Below are 27,978 nucleotides of genomic sequence, written 5' to 3'. Positions count from 1 at the left end.
CAGCCTAGATGAGCTGTGATAAATTAAAATACACTAAAAGTAAGAATGAGACAAGGGGCCACCTTGAATCCTTCAATGTGGTAAAAGTCTAACAAAACAATTATAAGAAAGGTCCAGGATCAATAATGTATGTATTAAATACCAAAGATAAGTTTCATACTGTATTTTCAGTTTTTAAAATGAATATATATCAAAGTTGAAATTATTTCTTCCTAAACCCCAGTGGACTCTTTTCTTCTACATTTCCAGAAATGCACAAAGTCCTCTCAGGAAATCACTTGGCGTAGAATGGGGACTTTATCTTAATATTTTATTTTTCAAATCCATTGAATTCTTATGTCAATGAGCCATCTTCTGAAATAAACAAATCTGACCTGTAAATTACTTGAGCATTTACTGGAGTCCCTTGCAGTTAGGTTCCAGTATTCTGCCCAGAATACAACACAGGCCTGAGAAATAAAACTAAAAGACAGAGAACTAGGAGAGAAAGTGGGGGCCAGAATGACCAGTGCCAGGGCAACCTACAAAGGCGCTGACCAATCCAAGCCGCTCATTTTCATTGGTAATCAGTGGGTAAAGATGGGCTGTGCACAAGTGCAGAAATACACAAGAGGGTGTGCAGTTATGCCATTTCTGTGGAAATTAATGTAAGCAAGGCTCATAAAGGACAAGGTGAACATTCTCGGATTTGGAACAGAATAGAAAAAATATATGATTGTAATTAGAATGTTGTCCTTCAGTCTGAAGGTTTTAGTTGTGGGAACAGAATTTGGGTGCTAGTTACTCTGAACTTGGCACGTAGACTTCAACCAGACTCAATTCTGTAAACAGCCAGTTATGGGGCTAAGTCCTTACAGCCTGCCTTGGGGAGAATCAGTTTTACCATCCCCTGCAAGCATTACATAATTTGCTTTCAAATACCATGTGGCTCAAGTGCATAATAACTTTATACTTTTTTACATAAATCCAGTGACTGAAAATAATACAGAAATAACCTTTAATAAAGCAATGATCTTTTTATATTATATCCATATTTGTTGCTTCTTAAGGGAAGATTATTTTCAGCATGCCTTGTAATTATTTTTCACTATTATCAATTTTCATTTTAAAATAAAGGCATTTGCATCTTTTGGCTTGTTACAATTTTCAAAGTTGCCTAAAGACAAGGCCATTAAATAAACATGGTTTATTCCTCTCTGTTTTGAAGATTTTCAAAGGTCGATAAGGTAGACTTAAAACTTCATCAATTCATAAAGTAGAATAAAAACAAAAGAAGGTAAATAATTTAAATTGTACATAAGTAAACCTTCATTTTATTGTTTCATCAGACTTTCGCAGGATTCACTTGGTACACTTGGAGTTCCACACTTGAAAGGTTCGCAGTGGTCTCTTGTTCTTTCCTTTACTTCTGACATAAATTATTGCAGCTTACCTGTGTCCAACATTTTAGTGTATGAGTATGAAAAATGATGGCTAATATGAAAGTGATTGCCATCTTTACTTCATAATAAGGATTTCAGGAGGCTTTCTTAAGTCTTGAAATGATTTCTGGGAAAGAAATGGGTGATTTCTCCAATTGAGCTAAATATAACTCTACTTTCATAATAGCAGCTCCTATGTTACAACTTCTTTCTCTCCACAGAGCAAATTTTTCAGCCTGGAAATGCGCAGTGGTTACCTACATGTGCTTTATAACTTTGGATTCAGAAATGGCCCTGTGCATCTTGAAGACACATTGAAGAAAGCCAAAATTAATGATGCAAAATATCATGAGGTACAATTGTTATAGTCTGGGTGGCTTGAGATTTTGTGATTAGATCTATTGATCTAAACAAGTGGTCACATTAGATTGATAGAATAGTAATTAAACTGAATGATTTCATTTATAAAGAGCAACTGAAAGATCCTCACCTGATCAACCTCAGGGAAATATTTACTTAAAAGAATGAATGGTTTTGTCCTATTGAAATTTCTAATAAAAGAGTCACTGGACAATTCCTAATAATTACTTGATTGGCCAAAGGACTACTGTTAATGTTAAATATCTGGATTACAATAGCACTCATATAGAACCCTGTACATTTTGAACATGCTAGATTGTAAATACAAAGCCATTTATTCACGTTATTTGAAACACTCTAAATGTAAAAGGAGTAGATAGAAGTAAACAGAATTTCCTTTAATCAGTTCTATAGAATTTACTTTTTAACAATGTAAAATATACTATATTTTACATAAGCATTATAGGCAAATCTATGTGTGTATACATATATAAGTGACAAATAATATATACATATAGTTTTATCTGTATTTTTTAGAATATGTAAAGATTAACAATTAAAGTGATTACCTATGGGAAAAGGAAAGAATAGATAGGATGAACAGTATTTTTCTGAATATATTGCATTTTTTCTTTTCCTTAAATTCTTTTATTGGTACATTTTAGGTATACCATACATTTACATTTATGATTGGGATCATATACTTTTACATGATGTATCTTGGTTCTTATTTTTTCTCCATTCCCCTATCCTCCCCTCAACTCCTCCACCCCTCCCTATTTACAAAGACTTTGTTTCCATTTTTTCTTTTTCTCATATTTTTCCTTTCCCTTCTTAGCAATTATATAGAATTTAGAAAACACTAGTATTGCTTATGAAGAGAACTCAAGAAGGATACTATTTGGTCTTCAATAAGATCTGCAGGGCCAGGGATTTAGCTCTGTGGTTCTACCACCTGCCTCGCAAGCGCAAGGATCTGAGTTCCATCCTGGTACCAAAAAAAAAAGGATCTGCAGTCTGCCAAAATTGTATCTTATCTCTTTTCATTAACAACTATTTTGCATATACAATTTAAAGAAACATAGAAAAAGTTTAGTATCTTTTAAATTGAACCAAAATGCAGGAAGTAGAAAGCTATATTTCTCTTTTTAGCTCAAAGTCCATCGCCTTCATGAGGATGGATTACAGGAAAGGAGGACTTAACTGTTTCTCTAACAGATCCATTAGGGTTGCTCACTGTGTAACCAAAAATTGGCACCTGGTAACTGCAACTTAGAATCCAGAAGGAAACTGCTTAACAATACTGTAGTGGTTGCCAGGGTTTGGAGATTAGGAAAATCAAAAAGTGGGTGTTCAAGGGTATAAAATTTTAATTATGCTAGAAAAATAAATTCTAGAGATTGGCTGAATAGCATAGTGCCTATAGTTAACAGTAATTCAAAATTTGTTGCTGGGGTATAGCTTAATGGTAGAGCACTTTCGTTGCATGTGTGTGACCCTGGTTTGATCTCAGCACCTCAAATATTTCTTAAGAGTGTAAATTTCATATTAAGCATGCTTAGCACATGCACACACACACACAAAATACAATACACAAGGAAACTTTGGGAAGCGTTTATGTGTCTCTTACCTTGATTCTGGTGATCATATGATGGATGTTTGCTTATATCCAAACTCATCAAATTATATCTATTAAATGTGTACAAGTATTTGCATACCAATCATACCTCATGCTGTTTTAGAGAAAAAGAGGCACCTGCTTATAGTTTTCTCAAATCCCCTTAGAAGAGTGGGAGAAAACAGTGGGTCTTGGCAAAGTTTTGCTTGGGTCTGCTGCTGTATAAGCATCTTTCCCCAGGAAATGTGAACTTCTGTGTGTAAAAACAAGAATTTTCAAGTCTGGTAATAAAAAAGAGAAATTCATGGTTCATTTTGTGAAAATAAAGCATAAGGAGATGGAAAATCAGAATAACTAAAATACATAGCAAACTTCAGAAAGTTAACTACTAAAGAGTTGACCAACTCTTTAGTATGAATGATACTGTGCATCATTTATTTTTCCCAGATCTCAATCATTTACCACAATGACAAGAAAATGATTTTGGTAGTTGACAGACGACATGTCAAGAGCATGGATAATGAAAAGATGAAAATCCCTTTTACAGACATCTATATTGGAGGGGCGCCCCCAGAAACCTTGCGATCCAGGTGAGGCGTTTAGTAAGCAGCTGTTCCCAGTGGCACGCTGTTGATGCAGTAGCCAGGGGATCTCAGCAGCAGGGTGGAGAGGCCCTTGGCTGTTTGGAGTCCTGTGCAGCTCAGGCCCTCTGCAGCCAGTCTCCTGGCCTCCTTCAGTCAGTGTTTCTTAGATGCCATTTACAGTTTTCTTCAGTTACTGCTTTACTCTTAGAACATAGCCTATTGCAATTCTTCTCCTCAGTTAGAAAAAGAGCAAGCATGTACTGAGTGAAGACAAAACAGCATTGGGCACCTTTACTTTAGTTTTTTAGTTTAATTTAAACGTACTTTGAAGTTCCACTAGCATTGGAGGGTGTAGAGATTTTTGAGGTTATCCAGGTAGTTGTGGATTACGCACAATGAAATACTGTGGTGTATTCAAAACTTGAGCTCTTACTGTAGTCAATTCATAGAATCAGAGACCCTTTAAGGGTCTTAAAGTCATGGTTAAATATCACATTTTCTCTAATATCAAAAATCTAAAATTAAGTAAGTAAATAATATGGGAATCTAGAAGGCAGATTCTTGGAGATGGAGAGGGACATCAGAGAGGGGAGAGTAAAGGAAGAGAGCATTAAAGGGATTGAAATAATTAAGACCTGTTATACCATGTAGCAACTCCTCATCATTATTCTGTAGCACAAATATGCAATAAATAATTAAATAAACAAAGCAACTGAGAGGCAACTTTGAAATCATCTAGTACAGTGGTTCTCACTAGAGTAGTCTGGGGAGCTCTTACAAACACCATTGGCTGTGACCACACTCCAGATATTCTGATTGTCCTGGAGTGAGCTTACAACATAAAAAGGGGAAAACCTTCCACACCAGGGAATTCTACTGTCCAGACAAGTTTAAAATTGCTGATAGAGCACTACCCCATCCATTACAAAATACCCCTGTCTGGTAGCCCTCACACCCTGTGTATGATTTAATGATGCAGGTATGATTGCCTTACAAGACAAATTAATTTTAACTAATTTATTCAGTCTTAATCTCTTGAATCAAATCCAATGCCACCCTCCCCCCATGTGAAATGTTTCATGTTTTAAAAAGGCTCCCTCTGCTTCCTTTCCAAGCTAACACCCACTGCCGTCCTTCCACATGTCACATGGAACATCAGCCATTATATTTGTCGTTACTCGCACCCCAGTCTTTCAAGGGTGATCTGACAGAGGAACACAGCAGCACTGTTAGTTTGGCCACTGTTCATCTAGAACAGAATTGGTCAAAACCAATTTTGTACTCTTTTAATATCCAGTTACATGTTCTTGGGCCTCTCCCAGGTACCAGGCATAATGAATACAAGCATTACAGTATTGAGCAGAATGCCATCACTCGTGTTAAGAATAAAAAATTTTGACTTTTCTATTAATCCAGCAGCCCAACTTTCACTAGTGATTCCTCTAGCTTCAGTTGATTACAGTGTGTTCTGCACATAAGGCCAAGTGGATTAAAGTCCAGAAACCTGAGTTCAAACCTGAACTTACCACTGGTTGATTACATGAGACAATAATTTATTTTCTAATTTCTATGATATTGATATTATTGACCTACAATATATCAGCTCCTTATGGCTTAAAATAATAATCACCTATGAAAGAAAAGTAATAGCATCTCCATGTATCCCACTGAATTGTTATAATGATAAATGCAGTAATAAAAGTTGAAAGATGTTTGAATTTATGAAGAAGTAATAAGTTGTCTTGAGTCAGAACAAAACTCTTCTGTAGGCAAAGATTAGACTTTGCTGTTTGCTTATCAAAGAAACATGAGAATATGAATGATTGTAAAACTACTTTAAATAAACTCAGATCGTAAAGCTTTCACGTACAGACTAAAAACATCATCACCATCTTTTGGCTTTATCAGTGAAGACTTGATTTTCTTTTTCAGGACTCTAAGAGGATACCTTCCCTTAGATATCAACTTCAGAGGGTGTATGAAGGGTTTCCAGTTCCAAAAGAAAGATTTTAATTTACTAGAGCAGAAAGAAACCCTAGGTGTCGGTTACGGGTGCCCAGAAGACTCTCTTGTAAGTATCATTCACAAGTGCTTTCAATTAAGTAGCCACAAAGCTCTCAAAAGCCAGAAAAGCCCCTTTCAGCATTTCCGTAATCCTCAGTATATCTTGGGTTCCTTTTTGCCATCAGCAGAAAGAAGAATCATTAAGCTAGAAAGGGCTGGGGGCTGCTGTGTGGCTTGTGCCATTCCTTCAGTGTGCTGTGGGTGGGCATCGGAGTCGACAGGCAGATGGAGCACTGTTGGTCACTTGGGGTGGAAGGAGTGGAGGAGCTAAAACCCCGTCTGTTAGAAAGATACTGAAGGAAAGCTGGGCATGCCTGAATTCCAGCAGAGACCAGCAGTCAAAACATCAGCTATTTACATAGAATCTAAGGCCCTTTGTGTATAAGAAATTGGCATTACAAACATTTGTTAATTATCAAAACCATTGTATTGACATTTTATCAAACAGATATCTCGTAGAGCATATTTCAATGGACAGAGTTTCATAGCTTCAACCCAGAAAATATCTTTCTTTGATGGCTTTGAAGGAGGCTTTAATTTCCGAACATTACAGCCAAACGGGTTATTATTTTATTATGCTTCAGGGGTAAGTATTTGCTTCACCTGAGGAAATTTCTTGTGATAATCATTTTGTCTACTAAAATAATTTTATGCATACTAAATATGATTTCCAATTCATATTTTGACTCATTCCTACACAAACAGAATGCCTCATTTCAAACTCTTTAGCAAATATGTGCATTTTACATCTGGAGTTCTTTTTTTTTTCAACATTCCCAATTTATTCTTTATTAGTATTGGTTTGTCCTACATAATAATTACATTTTGGGGAATTGGTACATACATGTATCACACCTTGATCATTTTTACTTTCTTTCCTCACACATCCTCCTTTCTTTCTCTCTCTCTCTCTCTCTCTCTCTCTCTGTCTCTCTCTCTCTCTGTCTCTCTCTCTCTCTCTGTCTATTTCTTTCACTTTTTCCTTCAATTTTTACTTTTTATTGGTATATGTTTGCATTACATAATGCTTATATTTCTTGTGGGGAGCTGATATGTGTGCACAACACATCTCATTCTTTTTTCAGCCCCTTTTGCTTCCTTCCCTTCCTTCTCCCTCCATCTCTTGATCTCTTCCCATTTGAAAAAGATCTCCATGCTCCCTATTAGCTATCTTTTATTTGTCTATTTATTTACATGTGAGGTTTCTCATATAAGAGAAACCATGCAATATTTAAGCTTGTGTGTTTGATTTACTTCATTTAACATCATGGCCTTAAGTTGCAGCCATTTTCCTACAAATGACTTGTTTCTCCTTTATGGCAAAGTAGTGCTCCATTGTATATAAGTGCCACATTTTCTTTATCCATTCACCTGTTGATGGGCATATAGGTCATCTCCAAGATTTAACTATTATGAATATATATGCTATATATATGTTTATATGCTATAAACATGAATGTTAGGTCCTGGGATTTAGCTCAGTGGTTCTGCTGCCTGCCTCGCAAGCACAAGGACTCAAGTTCAATTCCTGGTATCAAAAAAAAAAAAAATGAATGCTAATGTATCACTGTAGTATAATGTCTTTCACTCTTTGGGAAGACATGTAGAATGGGAATAGCTGGGTCATATGGAATTTGTCATTTTAGTTTTTTTAGGAATCTCCATACTGATTTCCATAGTGTTTGTACCACTTTATAGTCTCACCAGCAATACAGAAGGATTTCTACAATGGAGAAGAGTTCCTGCAATTTAGAAGAGTCCTTGTAATTTCTTAACCTGGGATTCATAGGCTCGCCTCTCACAGGATTCAAGGAAATCTGTGACCTCAAATGGGAAAAAATTAGATCATTTTTTTCTCTATCTAAAATTTATCATTTTCTTCAATTATAAATGTGGCAGCAAACCACAGTTATATTAATAGTACCTATGACTTTGTCATTTAAAGAAACAAATATATTTCATTTCACATTACAATTGCCATAAATATCTGAAAATGTCATTTTTGCTCATTTCTACTTCCAAATTATAGAAGTTATTACATCTTCTACTAGATCTTACTAATGCCTTAATAAAGAACTACACATTACTATAACAGAGATGTACTTTTTTAGTTTTTTGAAAACTTTACATCAGTTTAACTGGAGTCATTCCTATGCCTAAATATATTGCCTTACATGTTTATAAATATTATGAAAGGGTCCACATGTGTCACCACACTGTCAAAAGCATACATGGCATGCACACACACACAAAACACATGTTCAGGATGTCTGTATGTGACAAACACACTTGCAATTTTATGTATAAGAAAACATAAATACTTTCTCTGTTCTTGGATTTGCCATAAAACATTATTTCTGCTTATAAAGATGTTATTTTAAGAGTAGGATAAACCTCTGTAGAAGTTCTTTGACCCCAAGATATGGCTGATGTATCTCTGAAAAAGTCATCACTACTATATACACTGGTGGGCCAGCCTATAATATAATTTCTGAGTACAGCTTTACTTTTCATATTTATTACCTTTCTGCGTCAAATTTGCATCCACTTTTATTTAAATCGGGAGCATCTATGAGAATTAACCCGCAACATTTTGTAGGAAAACAAGCAATAAACAAATTCAGAAAAAGAAGTAGCTTGTGTTTTTGAAATCTCTTCTGTCTCTCTGCATGAAAACATGAAGCATTCTCAAAAGCCCAACTGACAAGTTAACTCTGACCTCATCTAGCTACAGACTCAAATATTTTTTATTCAAAAGGCATTAATGAGACTGTTAGACAGAAATTCCTGAAGTAGATAGTAATTGAAACTGAAACAACACTCAACATGACAAAAATCACCAAAAATTTTCAGTTCAAAATATAGGAGTACCTTTTTCCATTAAAACATGTGTAATTTCATAATTAACACCAATACAAGCAAAGCAGGGATTTTTGTTATTGTTATTGTTCATAGAAATTATTTACAAGCAGATTTCCTGCGCGTTGCATTCCTTTAAGTGATACCATTAAGTAGATGTTGAAACTGTGTCCGTTTGGGCCCCTGACTACCGGCTGAACCCTCCACTCACATTTCAGGCGGACGTGTTTTCCATCTCCCTGGACAATGGCACTGTCGTCATGGATGTGCAGGGCATCAAGGTTCAGTCGTCAGAGAAGCAGTACAGCGATGGACTGTCCCACTCTGTTGTCACCTCTGTCTCGCCCACGAGGTACTGCTCCCGCCTTCCCTTCTTCCCTTCCTACCTTTATTTGTAGGCCATAATTCTTTCCAATAGCATTATGAACAGCTGATTATTCTCTTGCTTTCCTGATATTTTAAAAATGGTAGAAAGAATGATTTGACTTCTTTTTTAAAATTGCAGGGCTAAAAATCCCCAGTACCCCCCCCCAAATAAATAAATAAAAATTGCAGGGCTGGAAATGTAGCTCAGTGGTACAAGGTTTGCCTCAAATATATGAGGCCCTTCATTCCAACCTTAGCACTGAAAAAAATTGCTATTAATTTTCAAGATGTGCCGAGAAAAATCACCATAAGGTTACTTACTGGAAATACAGGAATATTTTTTTCAATAAAGTGTTTAGTTGTTATCTCTCTGAGGGCTGTCCCTACTCACACAATTCACTGAGGAGAGTGCAGTATTTTGCATATACAAGGAGCTCAGTAGTAACTGGTATTATTTAGATTTTTTAATTAACCATTTTAAAATGCTACATTTATGACCACATTTTAAAACGTCTAACTTTATCTTTAAACTAAGCATTACTAATTGTTTCTCAGCCTTTTGGCTAAGATCAAGTGTAAAGTACGCATTACTGAATTACTATTTCATAATAAGAAAGCTTTTGAAATAGGAAATAAACTTTGTTGTAAACTGCTGCTATTCTATAACCACTTCTGTGGAGCCCATCCATCAAAAATAACCATTTGTGGGGCTGTGGTGCCACAGCTCAGTGGTGCCACACCTACCTCATAAGGTCCTGAGTTCGATACCCAGTACCACACACACACACACACACACACACACTTATACTATTTGTGGGCTTTTTCTAGACTCTGTTTCCAATAGATAGTAAAAATCATCCAGTGTGCTTTGTAAAGAAAAGTGGTCTCCCAGAAATGTGTTTAAATGATGATCACCATGGGGTATTTTCCTTTTTCTCCACCAAAAAGTAATGTGGACAACTTGTCATCTGGCTTTTTCCTCTAGGAGTTTAAATTCCAATCGTGGCTTTGAGGGTCTTTTTCTCATGTAGAAATGTTCAGCTGCCCTGGGCTTCATGATGGGCTTGGCAGTTCTTTGCCTTTTAGATAACCAGATGTTTCATTGCAGTTCCATGAGAAAATCTGCTTATCCAACGTAGAGTGGAACTCAGGGTGAAATGGTACCTGTGTACCATGTAAAGAGGTTTTCTTTTGCAGATATGAACTGGTAGTAGATAAAAGCAGACTCGGGAGCAAGAATCCTACCAAAGGGAAAGCAGAACAGAATCAAGCAGGTGAAAAGAAGTTTTACTTCGGCGGCTCACCCATCAGTCCCCAGTATGCCAATTTCACTGGCTGTATAAGTAACGCCTACTTCACCAGGTATGATATTTTTAATATCGATGGATTTGTTAATTGACAAAGAAGCTCAAGACAGTAGTAAAGATATTAGTATTACAGAATAATAAATAAAAGCTCACATGTGCTTGTGCAACTAACATGTTTGGGTTTGTGTGGAGGGTTTTTGCTTTTGTATGACTATGACTAAATGTGCCTTCATTTCTTCACCGCAAAATGCAAATAACAATAGTACCTGTTCTGTGAACTTGTTACAAGGAATAAGTGAATAAATGCAGAAGGCACCCTAAACAGCACAGCAAGCTATACAGCAAGCTATAAATATTAGGTACAATTATTTTGTAATGGTATACTATAATCCTTCTTCAAAGTTTAAGAAAGTCTTCTTAATTTAATGCATGTCTTTAAACAAAGCCATTATGCTTAGACTCCAACAAAGATAATAAGGGCCCCTTGAAAACAAGAACAAGCAAGGGAAGAATTTAATAGACTAACAAATACATAGGAGGTCTCAGCCATTGGGGAAAAGATGTTTATCAGCCAAGATGTGTGCACCAGGTACAGAGTTCTTAATTGTTTGGATGATAATTTCAAGGATCTAGTTAAGATAACAGGTAAAGACCCATAACACACACACACACACACACACACACACACACACACACACACACACCCCACAATCTACAAACATCTCCCTTATCTTTTCACACACACACACACACACACACACACACACACACACACACACACACACACACACACACCCCTTAATTGCCAAAGTTCTTTGGCTTAGTTTTCATCATATAATTCTGAACAATATTTTTAAAGTTATTTTTCCTTCCCTTACAAACACAGGTTGGACAGAGATGTGGAGGTGGAGGACTTCCAGCGGTATGCTGAGAAGGTCCATGCTTCTCTTTATGAGTGTCCCATTGAGTCTTCACCATTGTTTCTCCTTCACAAAAAAGGAAAACATTCATCAAAGCCTAAACCAACTCAGAGTAAAAAGGTAAAAGATCATACTGTGTCACTTTTGCAGTTGCTAGGATATTACAAAGCATGCAATTCTAGACATAGTTACTCTGTAGATTTACTCCATTTTACAGCTGTGTATGCATGAAAGGCAGGATTCCTGCAGTGTTGGCTACTCCAGTTTACCAGCTCTGTTGTATCCATTCTTGTTTTCATAGACACTCTGAGTCAAATGCTTACTCATATTTCCAATTATTTTTCATTAAAAAATTTCTTAACAACTTGTATATATAATATTTATTGCTTAGTACTCTAATTCTCTAGTATCATTTGATTTCACGCCACAATCTCGGGCTTTTGTCACAAACATGGAATTTATTAATGTTTGTTACCCATATTTCTTACTCCTTCCTGACCTTTCATTCAACCACTCATACACACACACAGGTCTATGACATCAACTGCTTCATTATCAAAATCGTTAGTTCTAAAACTCCATTCTCAGCTGGGGATTTGACTCAGTGGTTCTGCTACCTGCCTCACAAGCACAAGGGCCTGAGTTTGATCCCCAGTACCAAAAAAAATGTGTAAAACTCCATTTTCAGACTACTACTTTTTCTCATTTGTTCACTCTTAGCATGCATGCTATTTGCCTCTATTACAGATGAAACCCCTAATCCTTTCTCATTCTTTCAGTTCACATCCCCATCCCTTTCCTGTTCCAGTTCTGCCAGTGCACTCGGCTGGCAGGGTGCTCATCCTGGCCCAGGCTACCATTATCTCTGGTGGGCTTTACTATAAGAGTCTCCAAACAAGTCACCGTTTCCCTACGAGTCTGTTAACAGCACAATATCTGGCCCTTCTAAACATCACTCTGCTAATCAATGTGCCCCCCACCCCCACCACACTCAGTAAAAGCCTACACCCTCCCAGTTCATGAGAGGCCCTACGAGGCCTTGGCCCCTTCTCTCTCTGAGTTCATCTCTCCATATGGCCACCCTGTGCATTCTCCCCACAGTGCCTCTTGACAGTCGCTAAAGTAGGTCAAATGCAGTCACACTTTATGGTCTTTAGTCAAGCTTTTCTTCTCCCTGGACTAACCCCCACCAAATGTCTAGATAGACAGCTTTTCCTCCTTCTGGGATCAGTCACCTTACTTCTGCTCAAAGAGGCCAGTGTCGACCACTGATGGAATTCTGCAGTCTGTGTACTGCCTCCTGCTTCCTACTAGCACTATGAGTCTTTTTTTGCTTTTTTGTAGTGTTTGGTTTTTTCCCTTAATGAACAATATAGCTACCAAGCTTAATGTAACTACATTAAAACACAGAAAGCTAGCTTCCCAAAAAAACCTGTTAGCCTCTGGTTTGGGATTATAATACTTTATTTTCATAGTCACTTCCAAATATTCCATGTTATTTAGTTATTATAATTCATTTAACCATTAATAAACTTTCAGTTATTTCCAGTTTCTTCCTTTATGGTGAAGGTCCTTGAACATGAATCTTTGAGTATATTGCTGAATACATCTCTAAGGTCGATTCCAGGGGTAGACTTACTGGATCAAAGCAAATTACTTTCCAAAATGCAAACACTGATTTATATTGGCCAATGGGTACTAGAGCACACCTGTCTTACCAATTATGTTCCATGCTTAAATTTTTAATAGCTCTTTGTTTAACTTTAATTGGGAAAACTTCTCACTTGGTTTATAATGTAATAATGAGCGCTTATGTATTGTAATAGGTATCAGTACAGAACATATTGGTCAGCTTTCCCTAGTAGAACAGAGCTGCTCTCTTTATGCAAACAGAAAGCATAGCAGAAAAGCAGCCCCAGAGGAGGAGCCCCGGGACCAGATACCACGACCCCCCAGACACACCCAGAGTGCCTCAGTAATCCTTGGGAGCTCTCAAGCCAGGCACATTTCCAATCCAACTGTACTGTCATACGGGTATCTTGCCAACCAGTCTCTTCTCATGAGAGTTGGTCCTTTAATGGCAAGGTAGGTCTTAGGTGTGACCTCCACCTGCTGTGGATAGAGATGACCTGACCAGTGCAGGTCCTGTGAACTAGGAGATTCTCTTCCTGGGAAACACAGCCTCAATTGTAAATCTAAGAGTTTGGTGTTAATCATGGAGAGAAAGAAAACTGCTTTCTACAATGAAAATAGCTCTCCTGCAGAGAAAGCAGACACAGTAAGAAACAAAGCTGAACAAAACTAGAAACCTCCAGAGAGGGAATTCCATGATTTTATCTTTCCTTTTCCTGACCCCTGGTGGTATCCTGCTGTGCTGTTTTATCTTGCATTATGTCAGATACCTATATCTTTACCACATTGTTCTATATCTTCAGTAACTCAACTGGCCTGGCTGCAATCTGACACACATTAAAAACTAAGCTGAAATTGGTACAGACAGTGGGATACCAACTAATGGGCCCCCAGAGAAGAAAAATTACACTGGTTAGGTCCGAATTCAGTGGGATTGAGTAAGAATCCCCACACATACACACATTTTAGGAAGGAAAATGAATTTTTGTATGGTATTGAAAGTAATAAGTTATAGCTTGTCCTTTTGATCATTAAAAGCATAATCCATAAAAAACTTACAGAATTTGATTGCTGTCTTCGCTACTTTTCTCATTGCTGAGACAAAATACCCAACACCCAAAGTTAAAGGGGGAAGTGTTTATTTTAGCTCACAGAAGAGGTTTCAGACCATAATCACCTGGTTCCAAGCAGGGAGGCACAGGAGAGGGGCATCATAGAGGATAAATAGTTTGTGGCACCCACATGGTGGGAACATTAACAGCGTCTTTCTTCCCCTTTTATCTTATCCAGACTATTAGGTGTAGGGCAGTGCCAAACCAATCAGTGTACTGGTTTTGTTATCACACACTTTAGGTTCAGCCACCTCTGAGAAAAGCACTATGAGCACATGAGGCTTTGGGGGGACATCTGGACACAGCCATAACAGTTGCCATGTAGATTTCATTTTTTCATTTTTTGCAGCAGATAAAACTCAGCTGCCACCTCATCTGTGTATTCCTACACTGAGACACAGAAAGGCAGGGCTGATCAACGAGACCTGATCTGGATAACCCCATGCTTTGAGGATCCCCTGGAGTCTCACTCACTGCTGCGCTCTTCCCATAGCTAAGTAGATGCCTTCATTGAGAAAAGGCAAGATCCTCCCCACTGCAACAGGCAGAATAGGGTGCAGCCAGGGTTGAGAAACGTTCACAACCCTTCCCATTCTGTGCTTTCACCCCCACGCTCCAGGCCCAGTACAGAGTGCTTCCAGCTGGTCCCTTCAGTGGGACAACAGGGACCTTATTTCCTACTGTAAGAGTCTGTCGTGACTGGAACATGGGTTTGCAAGAAATTTCTCAAAGCATATTAAAGGACAAAGGTTCCCCTGCAGCCTCTCTCCAGCATAGTCAGCCCAGCTGAGGCTTGGGACTCTGGTAAAACTACTGCTGACTTGGTACTTTCTCTTCTGTGGCCATGAATCAGGTTCTGTGTCCTGGTGACCATGAGGGAAGGAAGAGAGAAAGGTGGCAGAAAGTGGGCTTTCCTTTAGGATGTGCCACCTTTGAGCCCTGCCTCCCTTTCTCCTTCAGCCCCCACTGTGGGTGTGGGGCCAGCCTGGAGGAAGCGCTGCTGCATCACAGAGCACTCTGCCTCACAGTTTGTCTGCCCTTTCACTAACTAACCTGCCCTCCTCTACCCACCACACCTGGAATTTTGCTGAGACACTGACTTTTATGGCACTCTGGTCTTCTGCAAATATGAGATTTAAGGGTCTTATTTTTGCTGTTTCATTATGCATTATATCATCTAGAAATTGCACACTGATTTGTTTTGATAGTGAAAAACCTAGATGTCCAGGTCTACTGCAGATAATATTCAGATACTAATTTTTTTTTTTTTAGCTAGTTACTTTATTCTGTTTGTTCTGAGACAGGGTCTCACTGAGTTTCCCAAGGGAGACTGGAATTTGAGATCCCCCTGCCTCAGACTTCCTGAGTGCTGGAATTATGCTTTGAATGTACGATTATGTGTATCAGACATTTCAGGGGGAATTAGGGATAAGGCAAACAAAATGGGGATGTTCATTTAATAATCCTGAACCAGAAACTGTCTTTCACATCTAATCCTATGTCTCATTCTGTCTCCTGCTGCCAAACATTTTTTTTTCTATAATCCCTTCTTTTGTTGCAATCTCTGTCTTTATCACCTAAAAAGAAAACTCAGTCTCCAGGGCATCACCTCAGGTACTTTTGGTCTGACACCAACCTGTTTTTCAATTTGCCTATTTCTCCAATTTGTTTTTAGAAAACAGGAGCCATTTCTCCCCATCACAGGCCCACTGTGCCACCCTTGGTAAACACAGATTGCTTTCCCTTTCTCTTCCACCCATCTGATACTCAATAAATACTTTCTTGAATAAATGAATAAAATATTAAATGCTTGACTTTATTTTCATTCACTTTTATTTTGCTTCAGAAATTATGAGGAGGTCACTGTGGCTGTCCTCATGATCTCCCGCCCTGTGCCCTACAGGCTGCACATTTACCTGGCTTTTTCGTCTTCAACTTGGCCTGAACTCAGCCTGCCAAACCAGTTTCTCTCTCGTTCTTCACTTTTGTTTTTTCAAATAAACTTTGTAAAAAAAAAATTAAGACTAAATTACATGAAATATTAGCCTATAGTTCCACAACTCTTAAGTTTTGGTTTGGTTTGGATTTTTTGTTGTTGTTGTTTTTTTTTTTTTTTTTTTTTTTTTTTTTTTTTTTTTTTTTTTTTTGGTGCTGGGGATCGAATGCAGGCCTTGTGCTTGTGTGACAGGTGGTGGAACCACTGAGCTAAATCCCCGGCCCCCACAACTCTAAATCTTAACATGACCAGTGCTATTTGAAGAGCACAAATATTTAAAAGTTGTTCTATATTCTTTCTGTCACATAAAATTTTGCTCCATATCCTAGCATCAAAAATGTATTTTGAAGGTGTTGCTAAACGTCCTAACTTTTTACACAGCACATGTAAGTAATAATGTGTGTGTATGTGTGCTAATGTGATCTTGGTGCCCATATAGAGGATTTTATCAATTGATTCTCTTTGGGTTTTGTTGCCAACTTTTCTATTTTTCACTAATATTTCAGGTGTACATTTAATTTAAATGATAGAGCAGTTACCAATGTAGGTTCAATTTCATGAATGAAAAAGGCACAAATAATAACTATTATTTTATTGTTATTATGAATGGTGAAGAAATTAAAAATTAATTTTTGCTGCTTGTATATATTCTTATCCTTTAATCTGACATATTTCCTATCTTCATAGGGAGGGAAAAGTAAAGATGCACCTTCATGGGACCCGGTTGGCCTGCAATTCCTAGAGCAGAACACCCAGAGAGACTCTCCCTGCCACCTTTCCAACAGCCCAAGGGCAATAGAGCATGCCTATCAGTATGGAGGCACAGCAAGCAGCCGCCAGGAGTTCGCATACTTGAAAGAAGATTTTGGTGAAAAGTAAAGTAACACACCGTACTTCCAAAAACTTTGTGCCATGCTCTACCCCCATTTGCGATGTCCTTTGCTATACTGTGGTCTTCCTTCCAGGGTCACCAGAATCCTATTATTCTGCCATCGTAGTATATAGAAGTAGTGTGTGACTCATGCTTTTCAAGAAATTAAATTCTCTGTGACTTTTTGCACAAACATGAGGTGCATAAAACATTATGACTTCAGGAGTTCACATGTCTGATCGAAAAAGAAAGTATGGGGACCAGGGATTTAGCTCAGTGGTTCCGCTGCCTGCCTCACAAGCGCAAGGACCAGAGTTCGATCCCCACCCCTACCTCTGACATCACCTGCTGTCCCACATACCAACTGCTTTTGGATTGTAAATGGCAATGTACTGAACTGCTACGTTACTAAGAAGAAAGATCAAAGTACAAACACCCTTGTCTGTCTCTGGCCTGCTAAATATCTCAAATCCCACCACTTCTTCACACTATTTTACAAATCTCCAGTTATTTAATATTGTTACAGACTCCTTTTTGTAGTTTTAGTACTCAAATATTAGTATATTAAATATTATTGTATTTAGCACCCAAATATCATATACCTCTTTTAACCATTCATACAGGCAGTGCATTCAACAAGAAACTTCCAATGCATTCTCATCTGCTATTTACCTCATAGGCAGAGTAAGTGCTTTCTTTGTATTCTTCAGCAAGAATTTAGAGCTAATTAAACTACAAGTTAACCTAACAAATATATCTTGTCGATACTTGGAGCTAAATTTCTCCAAAGTTTTCTTGTTTTACACACACATTTTTACACATTGAGGTGGCTGCTTTTAAAATGTGATATCCATGAATTCATTTTTACTAGGAAAAAAAGCAGTAACTTAGATGGTATATAAATATTATATCTATGCAAGAAATATTTATTACTCAGTGGTATTTTCTTCTCACAGATAAGCTTCTTTAACATAGATTTTTACCTGGTTCAGCCAATTTTCAAAGCAAAGTAAATTAAGATTTTTCACTAAGAGAATACTTTTTAATAAGCATGCAGTCTATCCCTGTTGCATAAGGAAGTGGAGAAAAAGTTATTCTTTTAATGGGCCATGCTTACCTATATTCATGAATAATACTGATAGTTAAAAATAATGCTAGTGAGAGTTAGATAGAATGGCTATTTACTTATCGTTCTTTATTCTATATTACTTTGAGAAGCTAAAGGCTGTCCTCAGTTTCATTTTACATATAATGAGCTTTGTCTTATTTTTGATTTACCAGATCTCAGTTTTCCATTAGTCTGAAAACTCGGTCCTCCCATGGGATGATTTTCTATGTCTCGGATCAAGAAGAGAACAACTTCATGACCCTATTCTTGGCTAATGGCCGCTTGGTTTTCATGTTTAATGTTGGCCAGGAGAAACTGAAGATTAGAAGCCAAGAGAGATACAATGATGGAGCATGGCACGATGTAAGTGGAAGGTAGAAAACAGTGTCCTCAGCAAATATCCACCATTTTCCAGGCAGCAGACATGGATATTCCACAACTGGCCTCTGTAGAAATATCTGGTTAAAATATTCTGCTGCTGTATAGTCAGCATGCAATTTAAAAAACATTGATTCCTTGTAAAAATCTTGAAACATTTTTTTTTAAAAAAAGAGACAGAGTGAATATAAATATTTTAACCAAAGGAACAGTAACCAACATAAAGTTTGGCTTATTTTTTTTTCTTTTCTTCTTTTATTATTAGTATATATTTGCAATACATACTACATTTGGTTTTAGAAATTGGATATATATATATATGTATATATAAAATATCTTGAACATTTTTTGTCCCCTTTCCCTGCCTCACCCTTTATCCAGGTCCTCTTTCATATTTCTACTTCTCAATTTCTTACCAGCTCACCTTCATTTTGTTCTTTATTATTTATTCACTGTTTTATTTTTATTTATATTTTAGGTCTCTCACTTAAGAGAAATCGTGCAATAGTTAACCTTTGGTGTCTGATTTATTTCATAACAAAGTTTCAAGATCCATCTATTTTCTTACAAATGAGTCAAATTTATCCTTTATGGCTGAATAAATACTCTGTTGTGTATTTGTAGCATATTTTATCGATCTGTTGATAATTATCTGTTTTCAGAATTTAGCTATCTCAGATTGCACTACTATAAACATGTGTATGCAAGTATCACTGTGATAGGATAACTTTAACTCTTTTTGGAAGATACAAAGGAGAAGTATAGAAAGATCAAATGGAATTCTTTTTTTGTTTGTTTGTTTTTAGGAATTCCATACTGATCTCCATAACGACTGTACTGGTTTATATTCCCACCATCATTGCAGAAGGGTTCCTCTTCCCCAATCATCACCAGAATTTTTCGTTTCTCACCCCTTGATTTAGTCATTCTTACTAGAGTAAGATGGAATCTTACTGTTGTTTTTGATCTGCATTTCCCTAACAATCAAAGATGCTGAACACTTTTTCATCTCCTTATTGTCCATTTGTACTTCTCCTGTTTAGAGTGTCTGTTTATTTCAGTTGCCCATCTTTAACTGTGGCTTTAGCTTTTGGGATTCTAATTTTCTTTCAGTTATTTCTGTACTCCAGATATTAATTCTCTATCAGCAAAGTAGCTGGCAAAACTTTTCCAATTCTGTTGGTTATGTCTTCACTCTGATAGTTGTTTCCTTGGCTGTGCAGAACTTTTTAATTTGATATAATTCTATTTGTTTATCATTGATATTATTTCTTGTGCAATTGGGATCTTGCCTGTGTCTGTGTCTTCAAGTGTCTTATTTTTTTATCAACCAGCATAGTCAGTGTTTCTGTTTTTACATCTAGATCTTTAAACCATTTTGATTTGATTTTAGTGCAGGGTGAGAGATATGGGTCAAGATTCATTCTTCTGCAAGTGGACAACTAGTTTTCTAATGAATATTTGTTAAAGAGGCTATCTTTTCTCCAGCATTTATTTTTAGCTTCTCTGTGAAAGATCAGATGGCTAATGATGTGCAGAGTTGTTTCTGCACCTTTTTCTCTACCGCTGATTTACATGTCTATTTTGTGCCAGTACCATACTGTGTTTTATTACTGTAGCTTTAGAGTATAACTTGAAATATGGAATTATAATGCCTCCCACATTGCTCTTTTTGCTCAGTTGCTTTGGATACCCTGAGTACCATCTTATTACATATAAATTTTAGGATTGTTTATCCTTGTCCTTTGAGGAATGTTGTCAGTATTTTAATGGGAATTGCATTACATCTGTATATTATTTTTGGCCATTTTGACAATATTGATTCTGCCTCTCCAAGAACAAAGACTGTCTTTCCATTTTCTTCTTCAAACTCTTACTTCAGAGTACTATGGTTTTCATTATAGAGGTCTTTCACCACTTTGGTTAGGTTGATTCCCAAGTATTTAAATTTTTTGAAGCTATTATAAAAGGGATTATTCTCCTGATTTCTTTCCTGATAAGTTCATTATTACTGTACAGGAACACTATTACTTTTGGTGTGTTAATTTTGTATCCTGCCACTTTGCTGAATTTGTTTATTAGTAAGAGTCTTGTATTTTTCCATTCAGTTTATTGGTACAATTTAGATATACAATACAGTTACATTCATCATTGGGATCTTGTACCTTTACATGATGTATATTTGTTCTTATTTTTTCTGATAAGAGTTTCCTGGATCTTCTATATGAAAAATCATCTCATCTGCAAATATAGTTTGATTTCTTCCTTTCATATTCATATCACTTTTCTTTTTTTTTTCAGCTTTAATTGAGTTTATTGGTACATTTTAGGGATACAGTACAGTTACATTCATTGTTGGGATCTTGTACCTCTACATGACAAGTCTTGATTCTCATTTTTTCCCCTTACCTCTGCCCTTCCTTTATCCCCCCTCCCCTCCCCATCTACAAACACTTTATTTTCATCTTTTCATTCTCTCACATTTTTTTCTTTTCCCTTTTTACTCTTCCCCTACCCATCCCACCTTTCCTACATATCACTTTTCTTATTACTACTTGATTGCTTTGGCTAAACTTTTGAGTACTATATTGCATGAGTGTGGAAGAGTGAACAACCTTGTTTTCTTCTTCATTTTATAAAAAATGTTTCAGTTTTCCTCCACTTAGCGTGAAACTTGCTATAGGTTTGTCATAAAGCGCTTTCCTCAGATCAAGATGAAGTCCTTTGATCCCTATTTCCACCAGTGTCTTATCATGAATGGCTATTGGATTTTGTCAGAAGCTTTTTTTGCATCTATTGATTGTGTGATTTTCATCCTTATTCATCTGTGTGGTGTGTTTTATTTATTGACTTACATATATTGGACCATTCCTGCATCCCTGCGATGAAGCTTAGTCATGATGTATGTATGATCTTTTTAATGATTTATCAAATCCTGCTTATGAGTATCTAGTTGAGGATTTTTCTATCTATATTCATTAAGGAAACTAGCCTGTAAATTTCTTTTCTGTTGAGTCATTGTCTGGCTTGGGTATTAGGGTAATTTGGGCTTCAAAGAATGAGTTTGATAGCTTCTTCCCTGTCAATTTCATGGAAGAGTTTCAGAAACGTTGGCATTGCTTCCTCTCTGAAGTTCTGGCAAACTTCAGTGGTGAATTCATCAGATCTTGGACTTTCATGGTTTGTAGAGTTTTTATTACTGCCTCAACCTCATTGCCTATTGTTAGTCTATTTAGGGTTTTAATATTTTCTTAGTTTAATTTTTGTACATCTTATTTGTCTAGGAATTTATTTCATCTAGATAATCCAAATTGTTGGAATTTAAGTTTTCAAAATATTTTTTTTGTAATCCAGTGGGTTTCAGCAGTGTCCATTGTGATTCCAGCCCAGGAATTCAGTGGTACTTAGGGCTCAGTGGAGAAGAGCCCTGCTGTGTGGAAGCCCTTCGGCAGCATGTCAAGGGCAGCCAAAGGAGCCAATGCAGGCACAGAGCTCAGTGGTGTTTGGTGAATGGTGGGAGAACACCTGCTTCAGCACCTTTTCACAGCTCCCAGACCCCACCAGTGACAACTACTGCAAGCCCCAGCAGTTCTTACTATCCCATAGATCCCTCAGTGTCTGGTTCCAGGTGCCTGTCCAATACCATGTCTTTTGCTCCTCTCTGTCCCTAGGGCTGGTAGGTCTTAACTCAGTCACTCCCCTCTGCCTGATTGTCTGGCTGGCACTTTCCTTAGTGTGCTGATCTAAGGAGACACACCTTCATGACTGTCTTGTTCATTAGGCTCCATTTCCCATTGGTAGGAGTTAAGATAGGTGGAACCTGGGTGGTGACTGCCAGATTGGACACCAGTCAGTAGCCCAGCAGCTGCTCTTTCTCTAGGATTCTTCCCTTGGGAGGATCTGAACTTTTTCCAAAATAGCGTGTTCTCTAGACCTGGGAAGTAAGAAGTGCTAGGATCAAGTAGTGCCCTACATCTTGTTCTAAACACCCGTGTTGATGGATTTCATCTACTGGACATCTCCTTCAGCTTGCCTTCCCATGATCAGTATTTGTTTGCTGTTCCGCCACTATCATCCACGTACCTGAAGACCTTGATGAGGGGCTTCTAAGTGTCGTATGAGTGCTGTTGCCTCTCCAGTCACTTTTTTACTTTATTTTTCCCACTGGTTTTAGGTTCTTAATTTTCAATGATCATAATTGAACATCTATCATAGGCTAAGCTGTGGAAGACAGGAAGACAGGTTTTCACAGGGGAAACACCTAAATATTGGAAGAAATAGGTGCATGGATAGTGATAAGAGTAAGCAATCCAAATGAATTACAATTAATTACAAGTAGTTCCAGAGAGGGAGAGAACATGGGCTGGTTAACTGGGAGATGCTTCATAAAGAAACCTGATAAATATAAGCTGTTTTCATAAATTAGATTCATACCTTTAAATCATTCTATCTAGAGGTCAGAAAATATATGGATCTCTTCTCATACATGAAGTGATAATCCCCAGGTGAGCAAGAAAAACACATAAGGCATATAAAGCAAGGAGGCTTGGGGCACATCACAACCAGGACTTATGCTATATATCAAAACAGAACCAAATAAAGGATAAAGTTTCCTAAAACTAGATAGAAGGCTACTGAGCAGAGGAAGAGACAAAACAAAACTGACCATCAGAGAAGGGACCATTTTCTCATGGACAACATAGCCTTTTCCCCAATCTCAAAATGTACCGAAGGTGTGCTATTTTCCTTCTCTCCCTCTAGGTGATATTTGTTCGGGAAAAGAGCAGTGGCCGACTAATCATCGATGGTCTTCGAGTCCTAGAAGAAAGTCTTCCTCCTAGTAGAAAAGCATGGAAAATTAAGGGTCCCATTTATTTGGGAGGAGTGGCTCCTAGAAGGGCTATGAAAAATGTCCAGGTAAAGTATACATGATAAGGTAGAGTCATTCCTCTTTAGAGCTGGGAGATTACTATTAATCAGCTTCCCCATCATGGAGTTATAAAACCCAACACCCACAACATAAGGAAGACAAAGTTTCATTTGGCTCATGGTTTTGGAGAATTTAACCATGGTCAGATGACTCCAAGGCAGAAACAACATGGCGGAGGGGCATGGTGGAGCAAAGCTACTTGGTTCCTGGTGGCTGGGAAGCAGAGCAGGTTACAGTACCAGAGAAGAATGGGGTGGGGCTATATAGAGTACCCAAGGTTGCCTCCCTGCCCGACCCACCCAATCCAATGAAGTTGACAGCCCACAATTGACAGTCGCAATACTTAATGCAGGACCTCATAATTTAGAAAATAAAATTTTTACTAGAGATGGAACATCAGAGTGAGTTTTGTCTATAAGCTGCCTGGCTGCCCTGGGGCATTACAAAATCAGGAGTAATCTTTTGATTTTAAGATACAAGAGAGATTTTAAAAATTTTCAGAGGTATAAAGTGTCATAAAAGGTATATCTCAAAGAAATCTTATTTGTTCAACAGGTATCTATACCTCTAATATAAAGAGATCAAAATCAGAAAGCACATTTTTCCATTATATTGTAATTTAAAACAAATGTTTCAGGTCATTATGTAAACTACAACTACATTTTTGTTTCTTACACTCACAATTTGTAAATGTGCAAGGAGGACAGCAACCACAGGGGAGAAATGAAAAGATTGTAAGAAATATTATTTTTATACTTTAAAATTAAAAATAATTTACCTTTATAGCTAACAGGAAAATAAGGTATAAAAGGAATGTTTCTTAATATATAGATTTAGTACAAAGTATTAATGCATTTCTAATATCTATTAACATTTTAAGCAAAAACGTGGTTCACATTGTAATTAAATTTTAGGTAAACAGCCCCAATTCCTGTTTTTAAAATGCAGTATGAAATTAGTTATCTAAAGTAGCCCAATTTTCAATCCTATGGTATAAATTCTCAACTGTAATAACAGGTGATGAAGCCAGAAATACAAGTTTTCTGGTGTTTATTTCGATTTAAGAGTTTTGCTAACTCTCATCATTAGTGATCTTGGACACAGCTGTCATTTCTTAAGGAAAACAAACTATAATACTTTCAATATTTCATTTGAGAACTACAGCTGCAGTTTACTTTGTCATGATATATGTAAAAATGTGTACAGCTTAATTATGACAAATTGATACTACCGAATACAAAATTCCAGGCTCAAAGAACTAGTTAAACATAATTACCTGGAGATGTATTGATCATTCAGATAGCTAAAATAACTAAGGATTACTTGGTTTCTCTCCAGACTCAAACCTTGTCATTTTGTTTCTCCGTAGTGCAGCTACTGAGAACATGGATTTTAAGAAAAGTATTCTTCTTTCAGATTAATTCCATCTACAGTTTCAGTGGCTGTCTCAGCCATCTCCAGCTCAACGGGGCCTCTCTCACCACTGCTTCTCAGACGTTCAGCGTAACACCTTGTTTTGAAGGTCCAATGGAAACAGGAACTTATTTTTCAGCAGAAGGAGGATACGTGGTTCTAGGTAACATGCCTGTGGTGATTTAAATCTTCATCACCTAATGTTTGTGCTCACTTGCCCTTCTACTTTCACTGTGCTTCCAGCTTTTGGAGCTGAGACTAATAAATCTCTCTCTTTTTTAATAAATCACTTAGTCTTACATATTCTGTTATAGTAACAGAAAAGACTAAGACACTGGCTTATGTTGAAAATATGAATCATGCCATACTTTTCCCCCTAGAGATGGCTAACAAGAAATATTAAGCCCAGAATGAAAACTTAATAGGATCAAAGTCAGCCCTGGACGGTCACCTCTTTCCCCAAGGACCACCTCTCTCCTTCTACTGCTCCAAATGAAATATGCGTTCTCCATCCCTGTACGTTCTCCCTGACAGAACTTCCCTATAGCTGCCAAACTTCAGGAGGCAGGCCACATTGGCTCTATTAGGACCTTCCTTCACTGTTCTGTGGCCTGATAAATGGCAGATGTCCATTACCTTGCTCCTTCTTAGCATGACCATCCTCTCCACTAAAGAAATTTCCATCTCCTTCCCCCACCTTGCAGTACTATCACACAGCACTATCCTTCAGGGATCTTACTTCTGGATTTTTGTACTCCTCAACAATTACTCTTTATTCCACAGTTTTTATTGTATGCTTCTTGTACAGCAGTTCCTACACCAGATGATGAAATAGGTCTGAGAATAAACAAAATCCTAGCAGCCTGCACACACTCATTGTCCAATTCATTCTGATAGACATTCTGCAGAGCAGTCAAAATGTGTGAAGAAGGAAGCAGAGTGTTAGGAATGAGGATAGGGAAAGAATATAAAACCACATATTCCCTGAACTCAAGGCATTCATGTACTTTGCAGAACCCTGGATGAAGAAATTACAATTCATACAAACCAAGTATACGTTCTTGAACAACCATGCTTGTCCAAAAAAATGCACAGAAGAAATTTTTGTCTAGCTCATTTTACTTCCTTTCCCTGCCCCACCTCCCTTCTCTTAGCCCCTCACTAAATGACTGTGATAAGAACTCTTAAGAGTTTGGACAGATTGAAATGTAGAATGGACTGTATGACTTATGTAATATTCCATAAATATTAACTAAAAGCAGGAATATCTTCAAATGATTTATAAAGAGATAGGTCAAGTGGACACTATTAAGATGCACAGGCTTACAATGAGCCTTTTGGAGTGAACACAGCTGTTCACAGTAAGAATTATTTTGGATCCCCATGATAACAGCTCTTTCTCCTCTGAAATATTTGTAGCAGTGGCACTGGTTAGATTTTTGTTGAAGAATTATTTTATGATACAGATTTGCTCAAGTCGGCTCTCTTGCTCATGACCTAGTGAAATAAAGGCTGACTTCACTCTTGGTCACTGGGCCCTCCCTGTGTGATTCCCAGCCCCCACACCCCTTCTGCCATTGCAGGATCTGCCCAGTCAGTGTTTTACCTGCTCTCCAGGTGCCTCCATCTCCAAACTCCTCTCTGCTCAGACTGCCCTGTCCTTTTCTCACTTTTGAAATAGAAATTGTGCTGCTGGTTGAAATTCATTTATCTTCCCCTAAATCCATCCCCATGATCTGTAGTGCAAGGGATATGTTCCTTCATTGCCTTAGTCACCCACAGAGTTTTCTATGACACATTTACTATGAAAACTGGCACTTTGTATGTAATGTGTTGTGAAATGGCATCAAACAGAATTACAAAATCACACCATGGTTACAAAATCTATTTTGCTCCCCTTGAGAGTTTATCATATTTATCTCCACAGATGAGTCCTTCAATATCGGGTTGAAGTTTGAAATTGCATTTGAAGTCCGTCCCAGGAGCAGTTCTGGAACCCTTGTCCATGGCCACAGTGTCAGCGGGGAGTACCTAAATGTTCAAATGAAAAATGGGCAGGTAGTGTCTTAAAAAACATAAGTCTGTCCCATCTAACCTGATCAAAAGCAGATTTGTTTCACAGAATTGTATCATCAATCTTTCTAAGTGGAAAAATAGGTAAGCTGTAACATGAAATTTAAATGTGGGCAGTAGTTGGATTTACATTTGTATGTTGGGAGTTGATTTGATTAGAAAAAAAAAAGTCATAGAAATAAGGTAAAGCTAGCAAAAAAGATCACCAATAACAACATGAGTAGTTTAACAATTAGAGCAAAAATATTCAATTATCAAAATCAACAAACACAAAAACTTTTAAATGTTTATCAGATAGATGTATTCCATATATAAACATAATTCCCAAATAGTATAAATAAAAAAATATATAATTAAACCAATTTACTCTAAAATGTTAGGGAATATTTGTGAAAAGGCTAGTTTTCACTATGCCTCAAACTTAAACCTGAATTTTATTTAGGTTCTAATGTATTCTCTTAACCCTGCAACAATAAAGCTTTTCCTTCCATGGTACTTACATTACTGTGTGTCGTGTGGTATTCTAAATGCTTGACATGGATTAACTCGTTTTGTCCTCCCAATATTTCTAGGAATAGGTAACATCTCTCTGATTTTACAAATGCAAAAACTGAAGCAGAAAATAAGAGAAATCAGAGCTGGTCAGCCTGGTTTCAGAGTCTGTGCTCCTCACCAATATATCACCCCCTTTATGTAACACAGTCTATCTTTAGAAATCCAAAGAATCTGCCGTTGTATTTCCTATCATTCTCTCCTGCTCTTCTCTCGGTATGATTATTTTGTTCTTGCAGGAGTACACCCTGTATAAAGTGTTACCTACCAAAGATTGACCCCTTGTGTTCAAACTGCAAAGCTAATCGTGCATGTCTTTTAAAAATTATTGCTTCTCTATATGAATTTTTGTTAAAGTATTGCTTTGCTGTGGTAAACTATTTTCAAAATTCAAAAATTAAACTAAATCTTTAA

General features: G+C 37.3%; 2 protein-coding genes across 13 annotated transcripts in view; one reads left to right on the top strand and one right to left on the bottom strand.

Annotated features, from left to right (window-relative positions):
* The window catches only part of Lama4 (laminin subunit alpha 4), a 148,674-nt gene that overhangs the window by 115,295 nt on the left and 5,401 nt on the right, over nucleotides 1-27,978 (top strand). Inside the window, exons 27-38 of the mRNA XM_033763178.1 lie at nucleotides 1,643-1,774; nucleotides 3,847-3,989; nucleotides 5,916-6,054; nucleotides 6,496-6,633; nucleotides 9,125-9,258; nucleotides 10,470-10,634; nucleotides 11,466-11,619; nucleotides 16,927-17,114; nucleotides 18,392-18,581; nucleotides 23,358-23,513; nucleotides 24,943-25,102; nucleotides 26,867-26,997. Coding sequence (XP_033619069.1) covers nucleotides 1,643-1,774; nucleotides 3,847-3,989; nucleotides 5,916-6,054; nucleotides 6,496-6,633; nucleotides 9,125-9,258; nucleotides 10,470-10,634; nucleotides 11,466-11,619; nucleotides 16,927-17,114; nucleotides 18,392-18,581; nucleotides 23,358-23,513; nucleotides 24,943-25,102; nucleotides 26,867-26,997 — 1,830 coding nt within the window. The remainder of the gene's footprint in view (nucleotides 1-1,642; nucleotides 1,775-3,846; nucleotides 3,990-5,915; nucleotides 6,055-6,495; nucleotides 6,634-9,124; nucleotides 9,259-10,469; nucleotides 10,635-11,465; nucleotides 11,620-16,926; nucleotides 17,115-18,391; nucleotides 18,582-23,357; nucleotides 23,514-24,942; nucleotides 25,103-26,866; nucleotides 26,998-27,978) is intronic.
* Nucleotides 26,896-27,978, bottom strand: part of Fam229b (family with sequence similarity 229 member B) — a 28,330-nt gene continuing 27,247 nt past the window's right edge. For all 12 annotated transcript variants that reach the window (XR_777629.3, XR_777632.3, XR_777624.2 and 9 more), the window contains 2 exons: nucleotides 27,513-27,622; nucleotides 26,896-26,970 (listed from right to left, as the gene is read on the bottom strand). The gene's annotated coding sequence lies outside the window, so the exon portion shown is untranslated. The remainder of the gene's footprint in view (nucleotides 26,971-27,512; nucleotides 27,623-27,978) is intronic.

The sequence above is a fragment of the Fukomys damarensis genome, unplaced genomic scaffold, assembly GCF_012274545.1.
Source record: "Fukomys damarensis isolate Sample0158 unplaced genomic scaffold, DMR_v1.0_HiC HiC_scaffold_14, whole genome shotgun sequence".
Taxonomy (NCBI): Eukaryota; Metazoa; Chordata; class Mammalia; order Rodentia; family Bathyergidae; genus Fukomys; species Fukomys damarensis.
The sequence above is the reverse complement of the archived record's forward strand: the minus strand, read 5'-3'. Positions and strand labels throughout refer to the sequence as shown.